The 21,298-nt window shown below is 48.8% G+C and overlaps 9 protein-coding genes across 9 annotated transcripts; 5 read left to right on the top strand and 4 right to left on the bottom strand.

Moving 5' to 3' along the window:
- Positions 1-343: 343 nt before the first annotated feature.
- On the bottom strand, positions 344-839 carry LTR84_012890 (uncharacterized protein; the record flags this gene model as incomplete). The annotated part of the gene is made up of 2 exons (XM_064856397.1): positions 344-597; positions 626-839. The coding sequence occupies 2 exons, from the start codon at positions 837-839 to the stop codon at positions 344-346; spliced, it is 468 nt and encodes a 155-aa protein (XP_064707573.1).
- A 566-nt stretch (positions 840-1,405) lies between these two features.
- On the bottom strand, positions 1,406-1,856 carry LTR84_012889 (uncharacterized protein; the record flags this gene model as incomplete). The annotated part of the gene is made up of 4 exons (XM_064856396.1): positions 1,406-1,472; positions 1,528-1,684; positions 1,749-1,784; positions 1,844-1,856. The coding sequence occupies 4 exons, from the start codon at positions 1,854-1,856 to the stop codon at positions 1,406-1,408; spliced, it is 273 nt and encodes a 90-aa protein (XP_064707572.1).
- A 2,309-nt stretch (positions 1,857-4,165) lies between these two features.
- Positions 4,166-4,706, top strand: LTR84_012888 (uncharacterized protein; the record flags this gene model as incomplete). Its single annotated transcript, XM_064856395.1, has 2 exons — positions 4,166-4,395; positions 4,463-4,706. The coding sequence occupies 2 exons, from the start codon at positions 4,166-4,168 to the stop codon at positions 4,704-4,706; spliced, it is 474 nt and encodes a 157-aa protein (XP_064707571.1).
- A 525-nt stretch (positions 4,707-5,231) lies between these two features.
- Positions 5,232-7,551, bottom strand: LTR84_012887 (uncharacterized protein; the record flags this gene model as incomplete). Its single annotated transcript, XM_064856394.1, has 3 exons — positions 5,232-5,862; positions 5,916-6,800; positions 6,851-7,551. The coding sequence occupies 3 exons, from the start codon at positions 7,549-7,551 to the stop codon at positions 5,232-5,234; spliced, it is 2,217 nt and encodes a 738-aa protein (XP_064707570.1).
- A 368-nt stretch (positions 7,552-7,919) lies between these two features.
- On the top strand, positions 7,920-9,566 carry LTR84_012886 (uncharacterized protein; the record flags this gene model as incomplete). The annotated part of the gene is made up of 2 exons (XM_064856393.1): positions 7,920-8,162; positions 8,223-9,566. The coding sequence occupies 2 exons, from the start codon at positions 7,920-7,922 to the stop codon at positions 9,564-9,566; spliced, it is 1,587 nt and encodes a 528-aa protein (XP_064707569.1).
- A 1,703-nt stretch (positions 9,567-11,269) lies between these two features.
- On the bottom strand, positions 11,270-13,717 carry LTR84_012885 (uncharacterized protein; the record flags this gene model as incomplete). Its single annotated transcript, XM_064856392.1, has 1 exon — positions 11,270-13,717. One exon carries the CDS (start codon positions 13,715-13,717, stop codon positions 11,270-11,272), a length of 2,448 nt encoding a protein of 815 aa, XP_064707568.1.
- A 1,164-nt stretch (positions 13,718-14,881) lies between these two features.
- Positions 14,882-15,970, top strand: LTR84_012884 (uncharacterized protein; the record flags this gene model as incomplete). Its single annotated transcript, XM_064856391.1, has 1 exon — positions 14,882-15,970. The coding sequence occupies one exon, from the start codon at positions 14,882-14,884 to the stop codon at positions 15,968-15,970; it is 1,089 nt and encodes a 362-aa protein (XP_064707567.1).
- A 373-nt stretch (positions 15,971-16,343) lies between these two features.
- Positions 16,344-17,925, top strand: LTR84_012883 (uncharacterized protein; the record flags this gene model as incomplete). The annotated part of the gene is made up of 4 exons (XM_064856390.1): positions 16,344-16,678; positions 16,756-16,947; positions 17,044-17,543; positions 17,597-17,925. 4 exons carry the CDS (start codon positions 16,344-16,346, stop codon positions 17,923-17,925), a joined length of 1,356 nt encoding a protein of 451 aa, XP_064707566.1.
- A 732-nt stretch (positions 17,926-18,657) lies between these two features.
- On the top strand, positions 18,658-19,366 carry LTR84_012882 (uncharacterized protein; the record flags this gene model as incomplete). The annotated part of the gene is made up of 2 exons (XM_064856389.1): positions 18,658-18,742; positions 18,840-19,366. 2 exons carry the CDS (start codon positions 18,658-18,660, stop codon positions 19,364-19,366), a joined length of 612 nt encoding a protein of 203 aa, XP_064707565.1.
- Between the last annotated feature and the right edge of the window lie 1,932 nt (positions 19,367-21,298).

The following is a 21,298-nucleotide window of genomic DNA, read 5'->3' as shown; positions in this document are numbered from 1 at the left end:
TTGTGAAAGCGTGCCATGCTATTGAAGGTCCTGATACTTTGATAGTAACGGGAGAGGATATGAACAAGATGGAGTGATACATTGCTTATGATGACCCTCGATCTCCTTTTGCTGTTTTGTTGGTTTGCTGTGCACTAATCATACACGATCGCCGATCGGAACGCTTTGGCTACTTGCTGAATTTTTCCTTGCATTGTGTCTTATATTGACTTGCGATTGGACAGGTGTCTCGGGCGTGCAGCTTGTTCCTTGCTGTTGAGTGTTGGCGTTGAACTCGATGTCTCAAGACCGCTGAGGTGGATCAGCAGGATGGATGATGAGATTCAACCTCTATTGCTGAGCCTTATTGAGCACGTGCAAGAGTCAAGACACCGCGTGGTGAGATGACAGAGATTGGAGGTCTCAAAAGGACGGACAGTGTGGTTGTTCTGTCCACACGAATGGCTTGCTTCTCCGAGACAATAAAATTTTCGCGCATCAGGTATGGGACATCCGGCCGGGAGCTGGATGCCATCGAAGGTAGACTACCCATTGATCGTTGAGTGCGTTGGATCGAAATGGAGCGGCTGTTAGTTTTGCTAGTTATGATGGTCCCTGCTAATATTGCAAGTCAGCAGGTAATTACGACTAGAAATTCCGTGTTTCTCACCGAAGTCCGGTTGTGCCTGTGGTATCGGGCGAAGCACTGTCTTTGAGTGATTGATATTTCGAGCTCTCGAAATGAGGTGAGAAGGACAAGCCAGCGTGAAAACATCTTCAGTTGTGGGCGGACCTGTGATGATTGATAAGTGGCTGGATTTGGGCGAAGATGGCTGAAATGGCGAGTAAATGGCGCTCATGGTGGTGAAGAATGTGATTAGATGGCAAGCACATTGCGCTACTGCTGCTGCCGGTGGTGGTGGGCATGGTGAGTAGATGGCTCTGATGGTCTCCGGTGAGCAGAAGATGGAGGATCATAAGGGGTGAGTGAACACGCGACTCAAGGGTCGCGATGATTGTTCAAGCTCCCAAAAAGGCCAAAGACCACAAGCTCAAACGAATGCAGATACGACTCGAGGGTCGTAATGATCGTTCAAGCTCCCAAAAGGGCCAAAAATCCCGAAACAACCGAAACTCCAGCAAAGCAAAGCAAACCAGCACAAAATCAATCAACTGTTATTTTTTTTGTTTTTTGGCTGTCCGGGGAGCCACCCCTTGAATGGCCGGTGCCTTCCTTTTTTTGGAAGGCGCATTGGCGCCACCGGCCGCCTTCTTCTTCTCTTTCTTCTTCTTCTCCTTCGGGGAGGAGGAATGGGCGGCCTCTTGAGAGGGAGAGGGGTTTCTGCTGGGTGACTGCCGTACGCTTCGGTGCGGCCCTCGTCAGTATTGGGATTTGGGGACAGGAGACTCATGAACATGATACTTACTAGTCAACACCAGCGTCCACCACCTCCTCGCCCGTTGTCTCCTCCCCTTCTATAAGTTCAAGGACCCTGAATTGGTGAGACATCCTGTCAAATACTATGGAGCTCTAACGGAATAGCTTACCATTGGTTGTCGGTGGAGTCCGGGAGGGCTTTGCCTCGATAACCAGTTCTCAAACCCTTATTGTACACAATATTAGGTGTACGGTGGCGAGCCACGATGGCACTGGCGCTCTCCTTGGGCTTATTGGGTGCCCGTATGATCTCTCCAATCTTAAACACTATTCCCATTGTTAGTGGCGCGATCCCAAAGGCTAACACACATTAGCAAGATCGTTGACATACCTTTACCATTGCCGTATAGGCTCGAGTTTATATGGGCTATATGCAGTCAGTCAGTATAGCCATGGCGTACCTATCGGGGCATCAATGCACTGTACCTTGGTTCGTCATGTTGGGCACGAGGAGGAGAAAAGAGAGAAGAGGAAAAGAGAGAACAGAAGTCACTCGAGTCGCGTGCTGGTCACAACTAGCGCGTGTCCGCCGCTATGGCAGGCGCGCGCCAGCTACCAACACTATATTCACTGCAGGTAAATTCCAGCTATACTGACAGCTCAAGTCACTTACGTTCGGCCTTTGTCATTGCTTTGGGTATTATCCATCTTACTTTTGTCCTACCATTAGCACCGTATCGACGCTTTATTTCACCTCAGGGGTGGCTCTTCTGAATGGCCGTTTGGAGCGTCAACGAGTATCATCATTGGCCCCTTTCACAGTCGACATCATAAACCAACACCACGCTGCTATTTATTCCTTTGAAACTTTGCCATCTACATCATCCACACAGCTTCATTCTCAATCTATGAAACTATCACCAGGCACCTTTTGTCGGGACAAAAGTTTGTGAGCTTGAATAGTCATCAGCAAGCGCTTATCCGCCGAACACATGGGAAAAGAGCGAGCACATTTGTTTCACACATTGAACAGAGATACACACAGCCGATGGAAGCATGGATGATCATCCTTAGGCGCCTTCTGCGAGTGTCATAACAGATCACAGCATTCAAGGCAGTCGGAAGGAAAAAATCATGGACTATCGGGAGTCCAATAAAATAACTTTTTACCGGTGCAGTCTCTGGCATCCCAAAATACCCACCGATCAAATGTTCAACTAAAAGGGTAGAGCTTGAGTTCAGAAGTAGCTCGAGCCATGACGGCTTGGACTTCGTTCAGTACTGAACGAAGCAAATCAGAAACATTTCGGGAGCTTGAACGATCATGTCTCTCTCTGGCGCTGAGAGCTTGAACGATCATGTCTCTCTCTGGCGCTGGGAGCTTGAACGATCATGTCTCTCTCTGGCGCTGGGAGCTTGAACGATCATCTCTCTTGGGGTTTGAACGATGATCTATGTGGCCCCCCGCCTCGTATTGAGGAAAACAGAGCAGAACAAGGCTTGAATCTCCATGTAGACTAAAGGCATCAAGCTATGACATTGCTATTTGGCCCGAAGAATGCTTAAGTGATAGCACATCCGCCAACTCTGCTGTCAGCTTGTTCACCTCAATTCCTGCTTCGCTCGGACAATATTGTGAAATGTGAATTTGGCATGTCCGCGACTTGCATTCGTCGGCGGTCGCTTCATCTTAGCGATGGCACCTCTCATCTTGAGATCCGAGTTGTATCCTACCACAGCAAGACACGCTATCACCATGAACAGCGAGGTTCTCAAGTGTCTAGAACCGGTCGTTAGTCTTAGGGCCTGAGGTCATGATTCTGTAGATGTGCATCTGACCCACGGCCCCTCTCCACACAAATGACGATAGCTGAATCTATAAAATCGCAATGCTCCGGGGTTCCTGCTGATTAATTTTCATATCGATACACTTCCGATTTTTGCTAACTCGACGGTGTTCAGTTATCATTAAACCTCTCCCGGGTCCACCTGCTGCTGCTAGCGTATGTCACTGATATGAAGAGCTTGAACTGCGAGTGGCTGATTATTGTTCATTTGTTCTAGCTCCCCTAACTAAGTGCCCAAGGGCTCCCAACTACTGCACCACTAAGCAGGAGCTGCGCTACGAATAAAGGCTTTAGATACCTACTCACATAGGAACAGGTATGCATGAGGAACGTCACAGCTTGGGTACTACTTCGCATTGTGTGATCTACCGCGGTAACTTCTTTAGTGCTGGTGTCTCAGGCTCGTTTTTTAGCAACGATCCCCGTCTCGGATGCTCCCGTCCCCACTAACGGGTAACTTGGACAGCAGTGGTTCTGGTATAGAAGGACAAATCAGTATAAGGTAGTTCGAAGATCGCGTTTCAAGAGCTGTACGACATTGCGATCCTCCATAATAACTATATTCATGCTTCTGGCCAGATGTGTTTCTTGAAAAGTTAGGCTACAGCGCTATTGAGGTAAACAGTCTGAAAAAGGATCGCATTCCAGAAAACCGAAGTGAGTAGTATCTAGGTAGCTACCTGTGGACTTTGGCAGGTAGCACTGCCTGTGCCAAGTAGTGATACAAAAACCGTCATTCATTGCTTCACGTTGCATGAGACGCCTGCATGCATAACAAAAAAAATAAGTGAAGGTATTAGCTAAGTGACTCAACACTACCTACTTCTCACCTAGACACTTAATTATGTGCCATTTCCTCTTAAGTACCTGCTTGATCGCCATCCCATTCTCATATCACTCAATCCTGCCTTCATCCACCAAATCATATTCAACGACCGTCCATCCTTCAGATTGCTTGAAAATGGCTACTTTCGATTTCGCCCGCCTCTCGCCGGCACTCTATGATATGAAAGATGTCACCTGTGTCTTGGACTTTCAGCTCATGGTACAAGATTTCATGAATGTGGTGAGGACCAACCCAGGCCTCTTCGAAAACCACGACACACATATGGGAGAATTCTGCACCCTCTTGGAATGTGACGATATGTGGCAAGTTGCTTATGCTGTTGTCCCGGAATTTCGCCTTCGCCAGTCAGTCTTCTATGTTCCCTGACAACCCTTTCCTTGGGTAACATGAGCGCCAGCTGACCTGTGACAGAGATCATGAGCTCGTTGAAGACACTCTTCTCAATGCCATCCTCCGAACCTTGAGTCACAAGCGACCACGTGTGCCGGTCATCGATCCAGGAACAACTCTAGAGAGGAACTTGGTCAAGAAGAGATTCAGAACCGACATCGAATACCTTGAGTCGCTAGGGCTTGGATTTTCTGATTTGGATGAAGAAGGACAGATGGAGATGGAGGACATCGTGCGTCGCACTTTGAATGTGCTTGAGGATTGAAGATGGCAGTTAATGCAACCCAGGCGTCGTGGACCGAAGCCACGGGAGCAGAGGTCTAGGCGATCCAGTACGTTGCGGAACTCCATGCACCAAGCTCGTAATATGAAGGAAGCAACCAAGTTCCAACGTCATGTATCTACATGGACAGGATCACGGGAGCCGCTCTCCTTCAATAGCTTCACTCATTGAATGGTCGGGATTGGATGGCTCGTTGAAAACAAATGGCAGCAAAATACAGGTAGTGATTACCGTAACTAGGATAATCGCTACTGCCGATTGACCCTGCTAGTTTTTCTTGCCAATTCACAAGTTTTCAATTCGAGATGGTTTCTCTAGTAGCTATCTAGGTACACAATTGTGCTGTCGACCATTTTAGAGGCAGTCTCTGGCTTCAAGGCTTTGGATGATTCCTCGGAATGATAATAAGGACATTGAAAGAGTGGCTGAAAACACGTGGATGATGACAATCTGTTTCGAGCTCTGCCTCAGCTATTGAAAATCTCAATAGGTCATTCTGCGTCTCAGTCAGGCCTCTTCATCCAGTTGTGAGATGACTAGAGTCCGTCCATGATCTCCCGAATTGAAGTCGGCTTCAGCACGCTTCTTGTAGTCCCCAATGGTCTTCAGGTAAGATCGTGGTTGCTTGATGACCACAGCACCAAGGCCAATTTGGATAGACTCCTCACCATTAAAAAACTGAAGAATATTTCGATGAAGTTCTGCCTCCGCAACAACGAATTCTTCAATACCGTGTCCTTGCTCCAGGAAAAGAGGTCCCTTCCGCATTCGATTGTCTTTTCTCAATTCACCGACATGAACTGGAGGCATGAATTCCGACGGTACAACCCATCGATGCAAAAGTTTATGTGCCTCTTCCTTGACCAATGAGGAGCAAACCACAATGCAAGGGTGGGCAGTAAGGTAGGCTTGGACTTCACCACGGCTGCCCTCGTTAGGCGCGTAACCAAGTCTCCATCTGCTCCATTGACTGCATAGCGTGACCATGAGTGTGGTTGACGGAAGCATCCCTGTCCAGCATGGTGGTTTGCCAGTACGGTCATACACGCCCTTTTCTTCCTCACTCCAGCACCACTGAACCATAGCCATTCTACCAAAAGGATGCCATTTGCCAAGGTCGATCATACAGCCCATACCTCTAGTAACATGTTAGCTCAGCCTCCTAGACACATCAGGATGGAAAACACCTACGTTCGTCGACATTCATCCATCAAGGGCATAAACAACGTTGCATCTTGACCAGCATCACGTCTCCCTGTGATCAGACGACGAGGATCAGTTCGCGTAGTTTTGAATACACGAGCATGCCCCCAGCGAGAGTCTTCTTGAGCTTCTTCCTCTTCAGAGACCGGATCTTGCTCTTCTCCGACCTCATTCAGTACTTGAAGCTCACCATCAACAGTATCTTGATCAGAGGCGAAGCCCAAGAGACGAGATGGACAGGGACCAGCAAATGTACGAATGTTCTCTGCGCTCAGTTCTGAGAACATCAGTTCACCGTGACGGTCTTTCAAGATACGGACAAAATCCATGTATATGTTCTGGGCTGTAGCATTGAACTTCACACGACGATGGGCGAGGAATGAGCGATCTGGAAAATCATGTTTGAGCCACCGGGCGGATGAGATCTCAATTGAGACTTCTTGGTGCCACCATGCTCGTGGAATATCATCCTTACGGATGAGATATCCAACGTTGTCGTCGATCATGGTGAGAAGGTAGTCCCATGAAGCTCGAAAAGTAAAAATACCTCTATCACGGTATCCCAGAGTATGCTGGAGGTGCTCAAGTCGCTTTCCGCTCTCAGAGATTTGGGCATGTTTTTGCTTCAATTCGAGGAAAACGGATCGTCCGGTAACGTGGTCAATTCGGATGTCTGAAGTTATTGGTGAACAGACTGGGTTCTCCATTATGAACTCTGGTGACCCATCTGTACTGTTTGCAGGATCTTTGAACGCTTGCCAAATTTTGTATCGTAAAGTTGCTTCCGGGCCATTTTCGGGTTTGATGGTTCGAATGCTCTGAGCCTGAACATCGACATCTGAGATGTACTCATTGCCTGAATACGGATTTCGCCTATAAGTGTTAACGGATACCCAGAGATAGAACTTTAACTAGAAACTTACAATTTGATCTGACTGTCCTCAAAATGCTCAGCCATATTTTCGATAGCTTTCGGGAGATCATGCTTCGGCATGACAAAAGGAGCGAGGATGGGGGGAAGGGGGTTGAATTGAGCCATCGACACATTCAAATTTCCGATACTGAAAAATTGCCCTCCTCTGGAGGTAGCCTTGGTGTCCATCTTTTTGTAGTAGAATCGAGGCACAAATGCTACCCAATTAGCATCTGCCGCAGTTGCGATGATAAGTGCTTGACAGTGCTTGACTTGTTCAGGACCACTGTACACGAGGCCTTTGAGGTGTTTGGTGGTTCGTCCGGCATGGGTCTGCGATGCCACATGCCACGCAAAGGACTTGATATCAATTGGTATTAGAATCTTGCCATTATTGTTGCGAAAGCGAGCCCACAGCGAAAAAAGACGATCAGTGATACTCAGTGTTGTGTCAGGTGGAAGGGATCGAGGGAGAAGTATGGCTGCATCCATGGGTGCGTACTCAAAGGCTCGGATGAAGTGTGGGGTTGCAGATGCCGCAATGGAGATATCGCCTTCGATAGAGGCAGCGGAAGCGAACCGCAAGGCATTTCTGATACGTTGTCTCCAGATCGCCTTCAGGTTGTCTGAGGAGGAGTTGTCTTCAACTGGAACAGGCTCATGATGGAGTAGTTCTTGACTGGAAGGAAGTTCAGTATCCGGAACGGACATAGGGTCAGAATCTTGATCGGAAGCCATAATCACTGATGGTGATTCCTTGAGGTATGAAAGATATGGTAGGAAAAGAAGCTGTGTTGAAGTTGTGGTCAGAGGTGGAAAAGGCAACCAAGTAGCAAACAAACCGCGCACGCGCACGCGTACGGATGACTGCCTCTGAAGTCTTTGTTGTACATCAGCGGCCGCCTTTGCTATTGCAGATACGCAGTGACTGTGCAGGTTTCTGCCTAGCTGAGTAGCTGGGACTGCCTGCAGTCCCCAGCCAAGGGAAGGTTTTAAAACCTAATCTTCTCCCATCACCAATTTTTGACCATCAAGAACAACATCCCATCGATCCTCACTGACTCAAATCGGGCCTCGACATGGCTCCAGGGGAATCGAGCGGCCCGAAAGCTAGTGCTGCCACAAATATCGACAATATTCCGGCCAGTCAGCGCGTCTATCTTGGTGCAAGAGCAGATGGATATCTCAATTTCTACAGTCGAGGTCCAAGTCCAGGATTCGATGTCGTGAACACTATCACCGGCGGCTACGCTTCTATGGGACCAGCCGCAATGCTTGCTCTGGGACTGACTGAGTGTTGTGCTCGGTTTGGTCGCGGAAAAGTAAGACTCTCTCCGCGATTTGATGTTGAGGCCCGGCTCTAATACTAACACGTCTCACAGGTCTTTCATTTCATCAAACCTCTGATTTCCAAGGCTACGCTCACCAGAGACATGTGGCCAGACGAATACATCTCCCTCCCGGAACTCATCTTCACAGACTACATCTGGACTGAGGCTGAATCAATCCAGTGGCTGCAAAGTCCTCACTGGCAACGTCTTGACCTGTTGAATGCACGCGGAAATGCGCTGTCGATTAGCAGCCCTGTCGTTCCCGTCACGCTGTGCTGGGAGACCAAAACAGATTATTCGAATATCAATTTCTTTCAAGGCCTGGCCCCCGTCATGCTGTACTGCAACGATCGCGGTGCCGTATATATGGGCTTACATGAAGACCTCTCACACCACGCAAAGTACTTCGACAGAGCTGCCAAACTTCCTTTAATAGGTCGCAGAGTCTGGTACGCCGAAAAAGAAAAAATTCCTCAGTTCCAAATGCGATCAGGCAACCAGGTTCTACAAGAATTGTTGAGCCTATACCAATCTCGGCGTCCAGGAGTTGTGTTCGTACATGAGGAGATAGTGAAAGAGTCAATTCAGGCGCATCATAAATGGGTGGCGAACGGGGGATACACTATTGCCAGCGACAAGGATCTTGGACCTGACGTCGCGGCGGCTGCGGAACTAGTTCGGAATCGACGAGGTTTCCAGAATACAGTGGCGCCCGCACGAGAACAACCTGACACTACAGCTATTAGAGCAGAACTCCGTGACCTAAGAGTTGAAGTAGCCGCGTGGCCCGCTTCTGTGAAAGAGGCTTATGCTGATTTCATAAATGCTGCTAACAGAGGCGTATCGGTGGTGGTTGAGTTCACGATTTCGAACATCAATTGGCAAGATCTATCAGTTGAACACAAGAGAAAAATTCTGAGACTCTGGGAATTGGAACAAGAAGTATCGACAGTCATGGAAGTTGAGGATCAGGCAATGATCGATCTTACCGCACAAGTTGAGCAAGAAACTTTGGATCCTCCGGAACATACTTCGCAACTACAACAACCTTCAACCAGCACACGTGGCAGAGCCACGAGGGCACGAGGTAACCGTGGAAGAGCCACACCCGCGAGGGCAAGAGGTACAAGAGTAGCATCTACTAGTGCCCCACCTGCGAGAACTTCATCTGCCAGAGCCTCATCTGCCAGAGCCACGCCTATGAGAGTCACACGTCGAAGAGCCATACCGGACGACTCGGACAACGAAGAAACAGCATCTGATCGCATGACAAATTCTCCTGACTTGACTGACAGCTCTGAAAAGGCTGTGGAACCAGAGGCCTCGACTGGCGTTCAGGATGAAGACGAGATCATGACCATTCCCGACTATCAAGACTCTTCATCTACATTTTAGCATGCAGAGCTTGACCTGGATGGATGACGAATTGGAATGAATGTGGGACATGCAAATGAATGTTTTCATTGGAAGCTTTTGTACGATTTATGAATGGGGAGAACATGACTACGAAGGCAGATAGACTGCTACAGAGCTCACCTCAAGTGATTTTTGCATTGCAAGACAGTTCTAGAAAAGCCCAAAAAAATTGTTTGAGTACAAAATCATCGTATCTTAAGGGAAACGAAATCCAAACCGTAGCTGGCGGAAACTAACCCCATAATGGCGAAAGCGATACCAAAGACTTCGATCATTGTGAAGTTTCTCCGGAGCTCCTGCTTATACCTGTTCGACGATTGCGTCAATACGAAAGCTTGCAAACATGAAGGCTAGATGTACCCCATTTTGGCCAGAACCGCAGCATCTTCTTCGCTAGCGAGTTTGGAGTCCACTATTAAAGAGCCTCGTCGAACCTGCTCAGATGGAGGAGCATCCATGCTATTACTCTTTGCGTCCGGTGAGGACTCCATTGCAAATGACGGTACCTGCAAGCACTATTCGTGATACAAGACTGAATTGAAGTTCAGAGATGAAAAGAAGTGGGAATAGGAAAGAGTAACCCGAGGTAGAATCAAGTTTAAGATATCTCGAAGCACGACAGAGGGGTGAGTCAGGCTTGAAGGACCTCGTGGGAGAGGTTCTGACCGCTGAATCCTGCGTGGCACGGAGATGAACGAGGTTCCTCTGGACGCCCGTTTCTCGTGTGTTGGATAACGAAAGACCAGGGTTGTGAGGCGCGACCGATCATGGTTGGATCACATTCCTCAGACTAGGGATGGAAGCGAATGATAAGGCGAACGCCATGGATGGCACGATGAGGTCGAATGAACATGCTTTCATCTTAGCGTGGGCAGGACACCCGTGGGCGTCCCGAGGTTCTGGATGGGACAGACAAATGCTTCCTCACGAAGGTAGCATACTGAGCTAGCAGGATGCTATCCAATCCACAGCGGCCAAAACTTCTTTCAGCTCATAGTAGAGGATTCCCATATCTGTAAGGTACACTGTTCAAGAGTTTGGACGCGTGATGTGACTTTCTGGAGTGCTCCGATGGGTCCGAGGAGGAGATATTAGCAGTGAGCTCTCAAGGGTTGACATTGACTTTGGAAAAGGAGATTTGTGGGGGAAAGAGCTTATCGGAGAGAAGCTCTCCCGCCCCACCGAACGTCCAACGGTGTTATCTCAAGCTCCTGCACATGAGTAAGCTCCAAAGCTTCTAACTCGCGTGGCCAAAACCTCAGATGACTAGCGGACAGCTTAGTTTGTGGTCTTGACGAGCAGACTGATCCTGTTCAAGATAAAAGTTCCTGCGTGCCAATTTGGCAGGAGAGTTATGCAAGGATCTTGATCCACGCTTCAAGGGAACTAATTCCGAGGCGACCTTTATCTAGGCAAGTCGAACTTATCATTGTGGTTTACAAATTCATGTCTAGCTACTGAAGGAGACCTGCACAGATGCAGTTTTCGTTCCCATTCACAAGTAAGGAGTGTGTTGAATAAACGACTGCAATCAATTCCCCCTGTTCAGCTCGGTTTGAACATCAGTATTCTCAGGCCTAGCCGGGGAAGCATTCTGCAACAATGTAAACGAATGGTGGGTAAGGAAATAACGCCAATTGACGGTACGATTGACCAGACTCGAGATGGCGAGTCGTCGAAGGTTAGAAGAACATTCTTGGAGTTTGAGATGGACATCTGGAACCCAACCCATCATCTATCGCCCCAGTACCTGCACTCAAGTCACACTTTGGATAAAAGAATGCACCCAAAGCGATGATGACATAAGCGGCGATCAAGAGAGCTCCCTCGAGGTAGTTACTGCGACCATCAATCATCAAAAAGCTGACGATAAACGCACTGGCGAACAAACTGACAGTCTCGAACAAACTGAAGTATAGACTCATTTCGGTGTCCAGAATCCATCCTAGAATGACCATGAGAGGTGTAACAAAAAGAGCAATTTGAATGCTGCTGCCAAGAGCAATGTTGATAGCAAGATCCATTTTGTTCTTAGCAGCCACTGTTACCGCCGTTACGTGTTCAGCCGCATTACCAACGATTGGCAAGATGATGAGACCGACAAAGGCTTGACTAACACCAGTGGTAGAGATAAGATGATCGATGCTGTTGACCAAAAATTCGGCACAAAGCGCGACCAGACCTGTCGTGGCGAGGAGCATGATGACAGCCGACGTGCGAGAAAGATGTGCTTGGGGCTCCACAACCTCCATGATCTCCACTTCCGTTCCAGCTTCTGATGAAGGGACAGTATCTTGCATAGGCTGTGGGAAGAGAGGCGATGGTCTAGTATTGGAGACAGTGCGATGAAGAATATCGGGCATCGACGAAGTGCGACGTAATCCACGAGAACTTGATCTCGGCTGTGGGGAAGTTCGCATCGGCATTGCTAGGGGTCTTCCAGTGGCCTCATGGTGGGGAAACATTGCTGAGCTGAAAGCAGGTCGGACGGCCTCAGACAGGTTGCGAATATTAAAGCCGTGCTTGGCCAAATTCTCATTAGGAATTTCTTGGATGTCTGTGGAGAATTCGACCTGTGGTACCCGAAGGTGGTTCTGGTCAATGCCAGGACCTTTTTCGGTTTCAGTTTCAGCCGCTGGGGATTTTTCCGGATCTGTTTCGATTTGCTTCCGCTTTTCCTTGTTCCTCTTTGAATGTTTGGACTTCCATGATTTCTTGGATCTTTTGCGGGACTTCTTGGATTTCTCAGAGACATTGTCGGCCTGAATTTCGCTTTCAAAGTCCCGTGTCCGGACGCTATTGATGCGAGATCTATGACGACCATGGCGGCCTTCACCATCGAGATCAGCCTCGTCGCCACTAAAGACCGGTTCTAACTCTGGAGAGGCTGGTGACGTTGTATGCGTGATGGATCCACCGTGATTAGTCAAATTGGAAGAACTTCGGGTAATGATTGGTGCGGAATTGTTATCCTGTGTGCTGGAAGTAGACTTTCTCCGCTTTCTGCGTAGAGCGCGTTTGAATCGTTTGGCGGTTGAGTGTGAATTTGAACTCGAATCGGTATCAGAAGAGCTGGAACTAGACGAATCGCTAGAAGAGCTGGAAGAGTTCAACATCTCAGCAAGTACACCAGGGTGGGATTCTTCGTCAATGAGGTGCTGGGGTGTACTCTGGTACATGAATGCGTGGGATTTGAGCTGGAATAGTAGATACAAGACGTAGACCAGTAGAAGAACCACGCTTGTACCTCGAGAAACTTTGAGCACTTTGTTATCGGCCGAATCCGCATCATTGAATGAGGCATGGAAGGCCGTGGGGAGCAAGAGACTAATCACACTGAGACAGAGCAAGCATGCACTCATCTGGGAAACAGTGGAATTGTACAATTGCTCACGAAAGCGAAGACCACCCACAACAAATCCCATACCGAGAATCAATAACAGATTCGATAGGATGGAGCCGATCGCCGCAGCTTGGACAATGCGGACTTCATTGGCAACCAGACCAATGATAAAAATGATAATTTCAACAGCGTTGCCAAAGGTCACGTTCAGTAGTGCGCCGACGGTATCACCCATCCGTAAAGCCACGCTTTCTGTTGCAAAGGACAGAAGTGAGGCCAGTGGGATGATGGCTACAGCGTTGAGGGCAAAGACAACCGTGGGACTCACGATGTCATTGTGACCCCAGTCGACCAAGGCTCCAAGAATAATGGCGACGGGCACAATAAGGAGAAGCCAGTTGATCCAACTGGAGAAAATGATGCGCTTGACATCTCGAACAAATCGGCTACCCAAGGACTGTTGAGCCTTGGGTTCCGTAGACCCTATGGTGGAAGGTTGCGCTCCATCTCCTTCCTGGTCCATAGACGGAATATCTTGCTGCCCGTTATCCTTGTCGTGCACGGGTTGGTCTGAGGTTGCAGGACCGGCTGCAGAGGGTTTGTAGACAGCATCTTTGCTTGTGGGGAAGGGGAAGCCAGATTGAGGTGCGGTGGTTGGCAGGATAGAGTCCTGCTTATCACGGGATGTTCGAGGGGAGTTGAAGGACAACTTCGTTGCGAAGTTCGTGTTCTTAGCCCATGAGTGTAGACGATTTGACAAGGGAGGCTCGTCAGCTGAGTCGACCATCGGCAGATGAATGAGCGTGGAAGGGAATGTTGAAAGTAGCCTTAAGGTGTAACAAGCCTTTCTTGGAAAGCGAGTCACAGACACACTGGAAAGTGGTTGAATTGATGAAGTAACACGCAAAACAGAGGGTTGGCTGCGAGGAGGCGGTGCAAGAGGAGCCTTTAAGCCTTTGTAACTCTCCACGAGGCGAACTGCGCCTGCTGGGGTGGATGGTGTGGGCGAGCCTGGAAATGCCAGAAGCCTTGCCCCCCGTGCTACCAAGTTTCTGGCTTATCGGGTTGGCAGATCCGGTCCTTTTAGGTGCAGATGGGGGGGTAAGCCTGAATGAGGATAAGCAGGGTACGCCTGGAACAGAGGCAACTGAGTGGCTGTGACCTGCTGGTGGAGCTCAAAGTACGCGCGGACCCCTCTGATGTATGCCCAGTCTTTTGCTCAGGCTTGTGTGTATTGGCACGGAAATGGAGGACTTTTGCAATGGCGAGATTATCTTATACGTTGATTAGGTATGTTTGCTGCCTGCCCCTGCCGCTGCCAATGATTGCTGTTCAGATGAGTTGATCAAGCTTGACAATGCTATCTTGTCTCTCTTTTGTTGCTGTCATTATTCGACATCATTATTCGGTGGGCACCTCGGGGGACGACATTGCAATTGTGTGAACCAAGGCTCGGATTAAATGTAGATTTATCCCCGAGCCCACGCTTGACCCAACACGGATAGCTTTATCAGTGATAAGATGTTGCAATCTCTTGGCATCATCACCTGTGACTTGTCCTTGATTGCCACATGAGTTCCAGACAATCAAGTTTCTATTTTGATGAGATGTGCATTAGTATGATCAACAAACCAACGTCACTCAGACACTAAGATGGCCTCAAATTTCATTGAGGCATAGATATGTCTACAGATTTCACGCAGGACGAAATGCATTGCTGCCTCCTTTCGAAACAGCAGCCAACCCCGCGCCACATATGCGGAGTTAACTAGACCACTAAAATCTATACGTCAAGACACAGGCCAAGATGGGCTCGTTTTGAAACCAAGTGGCTGGAAGACCTTGCCGGTCATTATGATCAAAGACCCGGGTCATTTTTCTTTATGGGTTTAGTGAGTCTCTACCAGCCTAGATCCTCTTTCCATCCTACTTGAGATTACTATGTAGATGAATGTCTACACCACGTGGAGGTCCGGGGAAAATGACTAATCCAGATGATGAAGCCGCCGCAGCTCAGCTACACCACGACCTCAATGATTCTATCAGACAAGCCCATAGGACAGCTCGGCCTATATTGACTCATCTGAATGCAGATACGACATGGTTGTTGTCAATACCAAAGCCTGACTACCGTCCCTTCCACTCAACTCGTTCTCGATACAACCTACTGATAGATCCATGGCTACAAGGACCACAATCAGACGTCGCTGGTTGGTTCTCCAAGCAGTGGCATGCAGTAGAGAGCAGTGTTGGCTCAATCCTTGAGCTGGATGAGCTCCTCCGCGACGCCGAGGCTTTCGAGTATGAGCGCCATGCTACTTCAGAGACCACAGCCCGAAATTCATATATCGATGCAGTGGTGATCTCCCATGAATTCACCGACCACTGCCACAAGGCTACATTGCTAGAAGTTAATACCAAAGTTCCAGTCTTTGCTACTGGGAAAGCAGCACAGCTCATCCGGTCATGGAATCATTTCTCAACCGTCATTGAAATGGCATCATTTGGCAACGGTGAGGATTGGCGAACTACAAGCACTCCTCCTTTACCAGAATGGATCGGTATCAGCAGAATAGTGACGAGCTCGGACGCTTTATACTATCATTCTGCAGTGCTGATATGTACTCGAATTTCAGATTCAGAGTCTGAAGCAGCCGAAGCAGTGATTTACACGCCACATGGATTGGCAGTGTCTGGTATTGCTACCATAACAACCGCGAAGCCGCCAATAGACTCCTTAGCTCTCTTACATGGATTACACGATATCTCGCTTGTCGGTAACCAGCTCAACCTAGGCGCCGTCAACGCGATCAAAGCTCAACAATTGCTGAACGCAAAATTCTGGATCGGAACCCACGATGAAGAAAAAAAGAAATGGGGATTGATTTCACCCTTCCTTCGAAGAAAGCCCTTGACTGTCTCAGAAGCTTTCGCACAGGTGCAAGCCACAGCCAAGGTTGAATTTGATGGCACAGAGGCTATGATTGAGGAACCCATATATGTGGAATTGGGAAATGGAGAGTCACTCCTACTGGCGTGATTGTTTGCATATGGGTTGGTGATATTCGATTAGCCTGCTGGCATATACGACCAAGATCGATAGATGTCTGGGTAGTGAGCAGAATGCGACTAAATCCATGGCATCCAAGAGATGTATTGGAAGAGCCTAAGCATACTGGACCCTTGCGGGGGTAGTCCAGGTATAACCTAAAAGGGCAATGGGGGAGAGATTTCATCAAGTGTGGTCTTTCACAGACGAGCTCTCGGCGGTATTTAGACCGAGAAGAACTGTAGATCCGTGCATTTATGCATGTAAACACGTACCTCACTCAAGTAAGTATAAACCTTTTTGCCTTACACACCCTCCAGCAATAATTCAACCAACACCTCAACCCGTCATCACAGATCAAGATATGCGGTTCCCATGGATCTCCACGCTCGGTAAAGACCCGCAGCACCGGCGTAACCGTCTAAATGGCGTGTCCTACCAAGAAGACGCTCTCACGACTTTCAACGGTTGGCAATACGCTATATACTACTCGGCTCTCGGCAACAATGGGAATGCTAGCGAACAAGAGCCCCTATATATCCACTTAGCCAGAAGACCATTGACACAGCAGACCTGGGATGACATACTCGTTTTTGACGACTACCCTCAAACAACGGATGATGGGCACAATACAGCGCAAATGGGTATCTGCCACGGCGATGGGACGATACATTTGAGCTATGATCACCATTGCGACGTGTAGGTATGCTCGAGCCGTTTGAAGACGGTTTGAATTCTTCAAATGATCATCACGCTGAGTGGAAGGATTTATGCAGATTGAGATACCGATATTCCGTTCCTGGGCTCGCGCTGCATCCGGAAGAGCACAAGTGGACGGCGAGCCTGTTTACGGCAACACTACATGCTTTGCCAGGCTTGTCGCCAGGATTGGACACATTTCATGACGTCTCGTATCCACGATTTCTGAGTGTTGGTAATGATCTGCTGTTCACTCATCGTTTAGGACGGTAGGTTCTTCATCCGTCCGTTGCAAAACTCCACCCACGCCTATCATTCATCGGTGCCCTTGTACACTGACTGTTGAACCCCTTCTTGAATTTCAGGGCTGGTTTGGGATCCGACGTGCTGTACAAGTATTCTTCCTCGACCGGCGAATACACGTTCACTGGTCAGCATCTTACAGGCATAAAAAACAATCCATACATCAACGGTTTCGATTACCGCAACGGCCGTCTGCATCTCACCTGGACGTACCGCGGCTTTGTGTGGTACGAAGGGTGGGATGATCCGCTGGACATCAAGCACAAAGCACAGGCTGGGCCGAACGGTGCAGAAAACAATCACGATATCTGCTATGCTTACAGTGACGATCTTGGCAGGACTTGGAAGAATGGGAAAGGGAGTGTCGTAGCGGATCTTGAGAAGGGGAGTTCGGTCAGGCCGGATTCTGAGGGAATTGTAGCATTTTCCATCCCGAAAGACAGTGGGCTCACGAATCAGGAGTCGCAGGCTGTGGATCGTGATGGGGGTGTGCATGTTTTGAACAGGGACAAGATGAATGGAGACTTACGGTGGAAGCATTACTATCGGTCTCCGGAAGGTGGTATTGCTGTGCCCGGTTATCTGTTGCGAGAGAGTGCTGACGTTGTTGCGCAGGTCAATGGTCGTCGAACATCATTCCCGGTTTCGAGGAAGCAAGCGTTGGGAAAAGAGGGAGCATCGCTATCGGTCAAGACAACAGTCTCTACTTCGCCCTCCCAGACAATGGACGGAAAACTCTCAAGATCCTCAAAGCCACTCACTCGAGTGGGTACAAGGCGTTTGACCAAGGCTTTGAGTTTGCAGGCTGCGACGCTGAACCACTCATTGACAAGGCGAGACTGGAGCAGAATGGTGACCTGACTGTTTTAACAACCAGCACTATTGAGGGTGCTCCAGGTCAGGTCGAGCGTAATGTTGTTGTCATATATGTGAAGGCGTGGTGAATAGGATTAGGGGGATAGTCTGGATGCATCACCTTCAGTCTACTGGCCTTACCCTCGCACGATAGGTTTCGATAAATTTGGTTGGACGTCGAGAAGAGTCGATATATCAGTCCGAAGCGTGTCTTTGGAAGTGAATGCAAAAAGCAGAAATGATTGTGATCATGGATGCTGCCAGGAATGGAACATCAATTGTCTGTGAAGTTTCCCGTCAACGGACAGTGCCAAAGGTTTGCGTTGGTCTTCAAACATCACCATTACTTGAATCAATCACAGCCACGGAGCTTCCGTTGCGTCCCAAGATCAAACATAGTAGTTCACGCTCAAGACGCATATTCACAAGGGTGAAGTCGCCAACGACTCACAGGCCGATCAGGAGATGAGTGCTGATCTGGAGTCCGCAGGCAGTCGGAAGTCCGTTTGTTAGATTAATCCTCCGGAACCAGAGAGGGTATAAATAATGCCCTTCCTCCTCGAAAGTTTTTTTCAGAATCTCTCCTTTCTTTCCCCCAAACATATATAAACAAATTCATACCGTTGCATTCGGCAGTGGCCTTACGCCTGGGGTTGAAGAATTCCCTCGAGGACCTGTTGAAGCTACATACGCCTATGCTCATGAGTCCAGCATTGACGTCCCACTCCTTTACTCCAAGCCCGCTGTCTCAAACTAACCATCTGGTTGACTACGAGCCGTTTTTTAACCACTCGCCAGACTATGTCCGCTATTCAGCAGCCATGGCTGACCAGTGGCTTGAGATTCGACATGTCGCCGATCTGATCCTATCCCTGGATCAAGACTTGAGGGACCAAGCAATCCACTGTACGGGGCAACGCTAGACGTCGGTCTTTGGACTGTCACATACCACACCGGGCAGTTTCTGTTCAGTGACGACATTGAGAATTGTGCTCCGTCCAAGCAAATCTGGAGTACGAGTATGCCCGTGTCCTATTTGACCAGGCCACCCAGGCAAACGACCAAGCGGTCGTAAACGGGTTCCTCGCTCGGGGAAGAATCAAGTTCGCGTGCGTGCCTGAGAGACAGTGGCGCGGGGCTGGGGTAGCCGACAATTTCCCAATCACCAATTTTCTTGGTGATCCCGTCGTTGCCCCAGACGTCCCCGGTGCAGCCCCTGCTGGATGGGATCACACTATCCAACACTTGTTTGTGGAGGAGTATCAACGTATACTGGGTGAATCCAATGGCGAAGACGTGTTGGAACTCCAGTCTGAGCTGTTGACCAGATTATTTCGACGAGACAGAGCCAACTGCGATGTCTGGAGCGATGAAAATGCAGATGATACCACCAACGAACACCATGTTTCGATTGAAGACAAGCTTCAACCTGAATACCACTCTCAACGACTGAAATATCTCGTCAAATTACCGCAACACTCCAATCCTCCTTCGGCCGGTCGATCCGGAAGGATTTACAAGACCACCTGAAAGAGGCCTCCCAAGTCTATGACCAAGTTCCTATGGTACGATGAGAAACAGTGCTATTCAAATGAAAAGAGACGCATGGGGTCTTCAGCACCTTCGCCAGATCGCTGCAACTCGAGACATTCTCTGCGCGGCTCCAGCATCATCCCCTTCCCGTCTATACCTCATCCCTCCAGGGTGGTGGAGATGAACTCGAAGTCTCGAACTGCAAAGTCGAGCCATTGGCCTTATCATTATTGCTATCTCTCGACCGTTCCACAGGAGGAAGCTTCTCTGCGCAAATCCTCGAGCGCAACCGCGTCGAAAGGAAGGGAAGGCCTTCACCAACAAAATCGCAAGGCAACAGGGTACGCTGAAGGAAGAGCTAAAAGCAACGAGAGAGAAAGCGGTTGCAGCCAGCTTCCGCGGCGCAGAATTCTGGGGGAGTGAAGAGCATTGTCGAATAAGACCAGAGCAGCTTGTTGCTGTGACCACTTCTACTATCGTTGAGGAAGTCAGCGAACAGTTCATGACCATTGACCAACAGTGTCCAATTTTGCTTTGCTCAACAGTCAGGCGGCTGGACGAAACCTTTCAAGCCGAGTTCTTTGAATACGGCATGCCATGGTGCGAACAACTCGGCTTTTGGATATCTCAGCAACCCGCAAAGTCAAACTGTGGACACTCCACTTGAGTCGTTGAATGAGGCTGGCGTTGCGCTGGAGTCAGCTCTCCATTGCCAAGCCTTTCTCCGTATGCTCAATCCTACATACAGTCTCACAATTGGAGCAATGTATCTAATAATGATTGGCTGGCATACCACGACGCCATTGCGAATCAACTGTCACCTCCACGAAGATGCCGAAAAAGGCAAAAAAGGCCTCAAAAGACCGCTGGGTCGCCGTCCTCTGGACGTAAAAGAAAGCTCAAAGTCCTCAAAGACGACGACGATGGCAATGGCGCTGAGTGGCCGTCCTTTGGACGCAAAAGAAGATTCGAAGTCTCCAAAGATGACGAGGACGATAGCAATGGCGCTGAGTGAGTGCCCTCTAGGGTTTTGACCCAGAAACAGAACCAGAAAAATTTGCAAACTAGAATTCCCCAAAAGATAACTATCGGTGCTACCGATGCGTATCAGTCCTTCATGTGCAAGGCTCCTGGCTAGCGGTGTTACATCAAGAGATGCCTCAAGAGAATGCTATGAGTGGAAAACGTTTGAGTGGATCTGCTTGAACGCATCTATTCTCCTCGATGCTTCGATAGAGCATTGGTGTAAAACATTATCCCGACATGAGACTTAACATCGATACATGAGAGGCTGGCCGAGCATAGGCTGAGAGTCTTCATTCTGGGGAGAGAAAAAGAGAAGCTGAATCTGTAGGGTATTATTCACTTGGATAGCAATTCAACAATGAGGCTGCGCAGTCATCCCTTAACTCCAAGAGTCAGAAAGTATAACCTTCTAGACGTCGCTTCTTGAATAGTAGATATTGGCGTGGAAGAGCCTAGTCGTCATGCGACTCGATATATTCGTAGCGTAATAACTGTTTCATCATTCATTTATGCTCTTGCAGAGGGCAGACCGCCTTACCTCTCTCCTCCCATCGCTGACTTGGGAAGAGCGCTCATTGATTTCCTCTTGGTGTTATGCCTGGATTGTGTTAGAAACTGTTGGCCAAACCATGGATGTAACCTGGAACTCTCAAGGTCCCCTAGCTTGCGCTGCCACTCCACGAGACCCTAATATTGAAAGGGCCGGTCTGAACATCAGTCACCAGGGTGGAGCGTTCTGGCGGTAGATGCGACGAGTGACGCAGAACTAGCAAACAGCCTTTCATTGTCTGCGTTGCTTCCTCACAAAACCCCGACTAGATTCAATACGGATCTTTATCTTCAACGATTTGTAGTTGATACCATTGTGCACAGGTCGACAAGGTTCCTCTCTTGTTTTTTTCA

Source organism: Exophiala bonariae, assembly GCF_035927105.1.
Source record: "Exophiala bonariae strain CCFEE 5792 chromosome Unknown scaffold_9, whole genome shotgun sequence".
NCBI classification, from domain to species: Eukaryota; Fungi; Ascomycota; class Eurotiomycetes; order Chaetothyriales; family Herpotrichiellaceae; genus Exophiala; species Exophiala bonariae.
The sequence above is the reverse complement of the archived record's forward strand: the minus strand, read 5'-3'. Positions and strand labels throughout refer to the sequence as shown.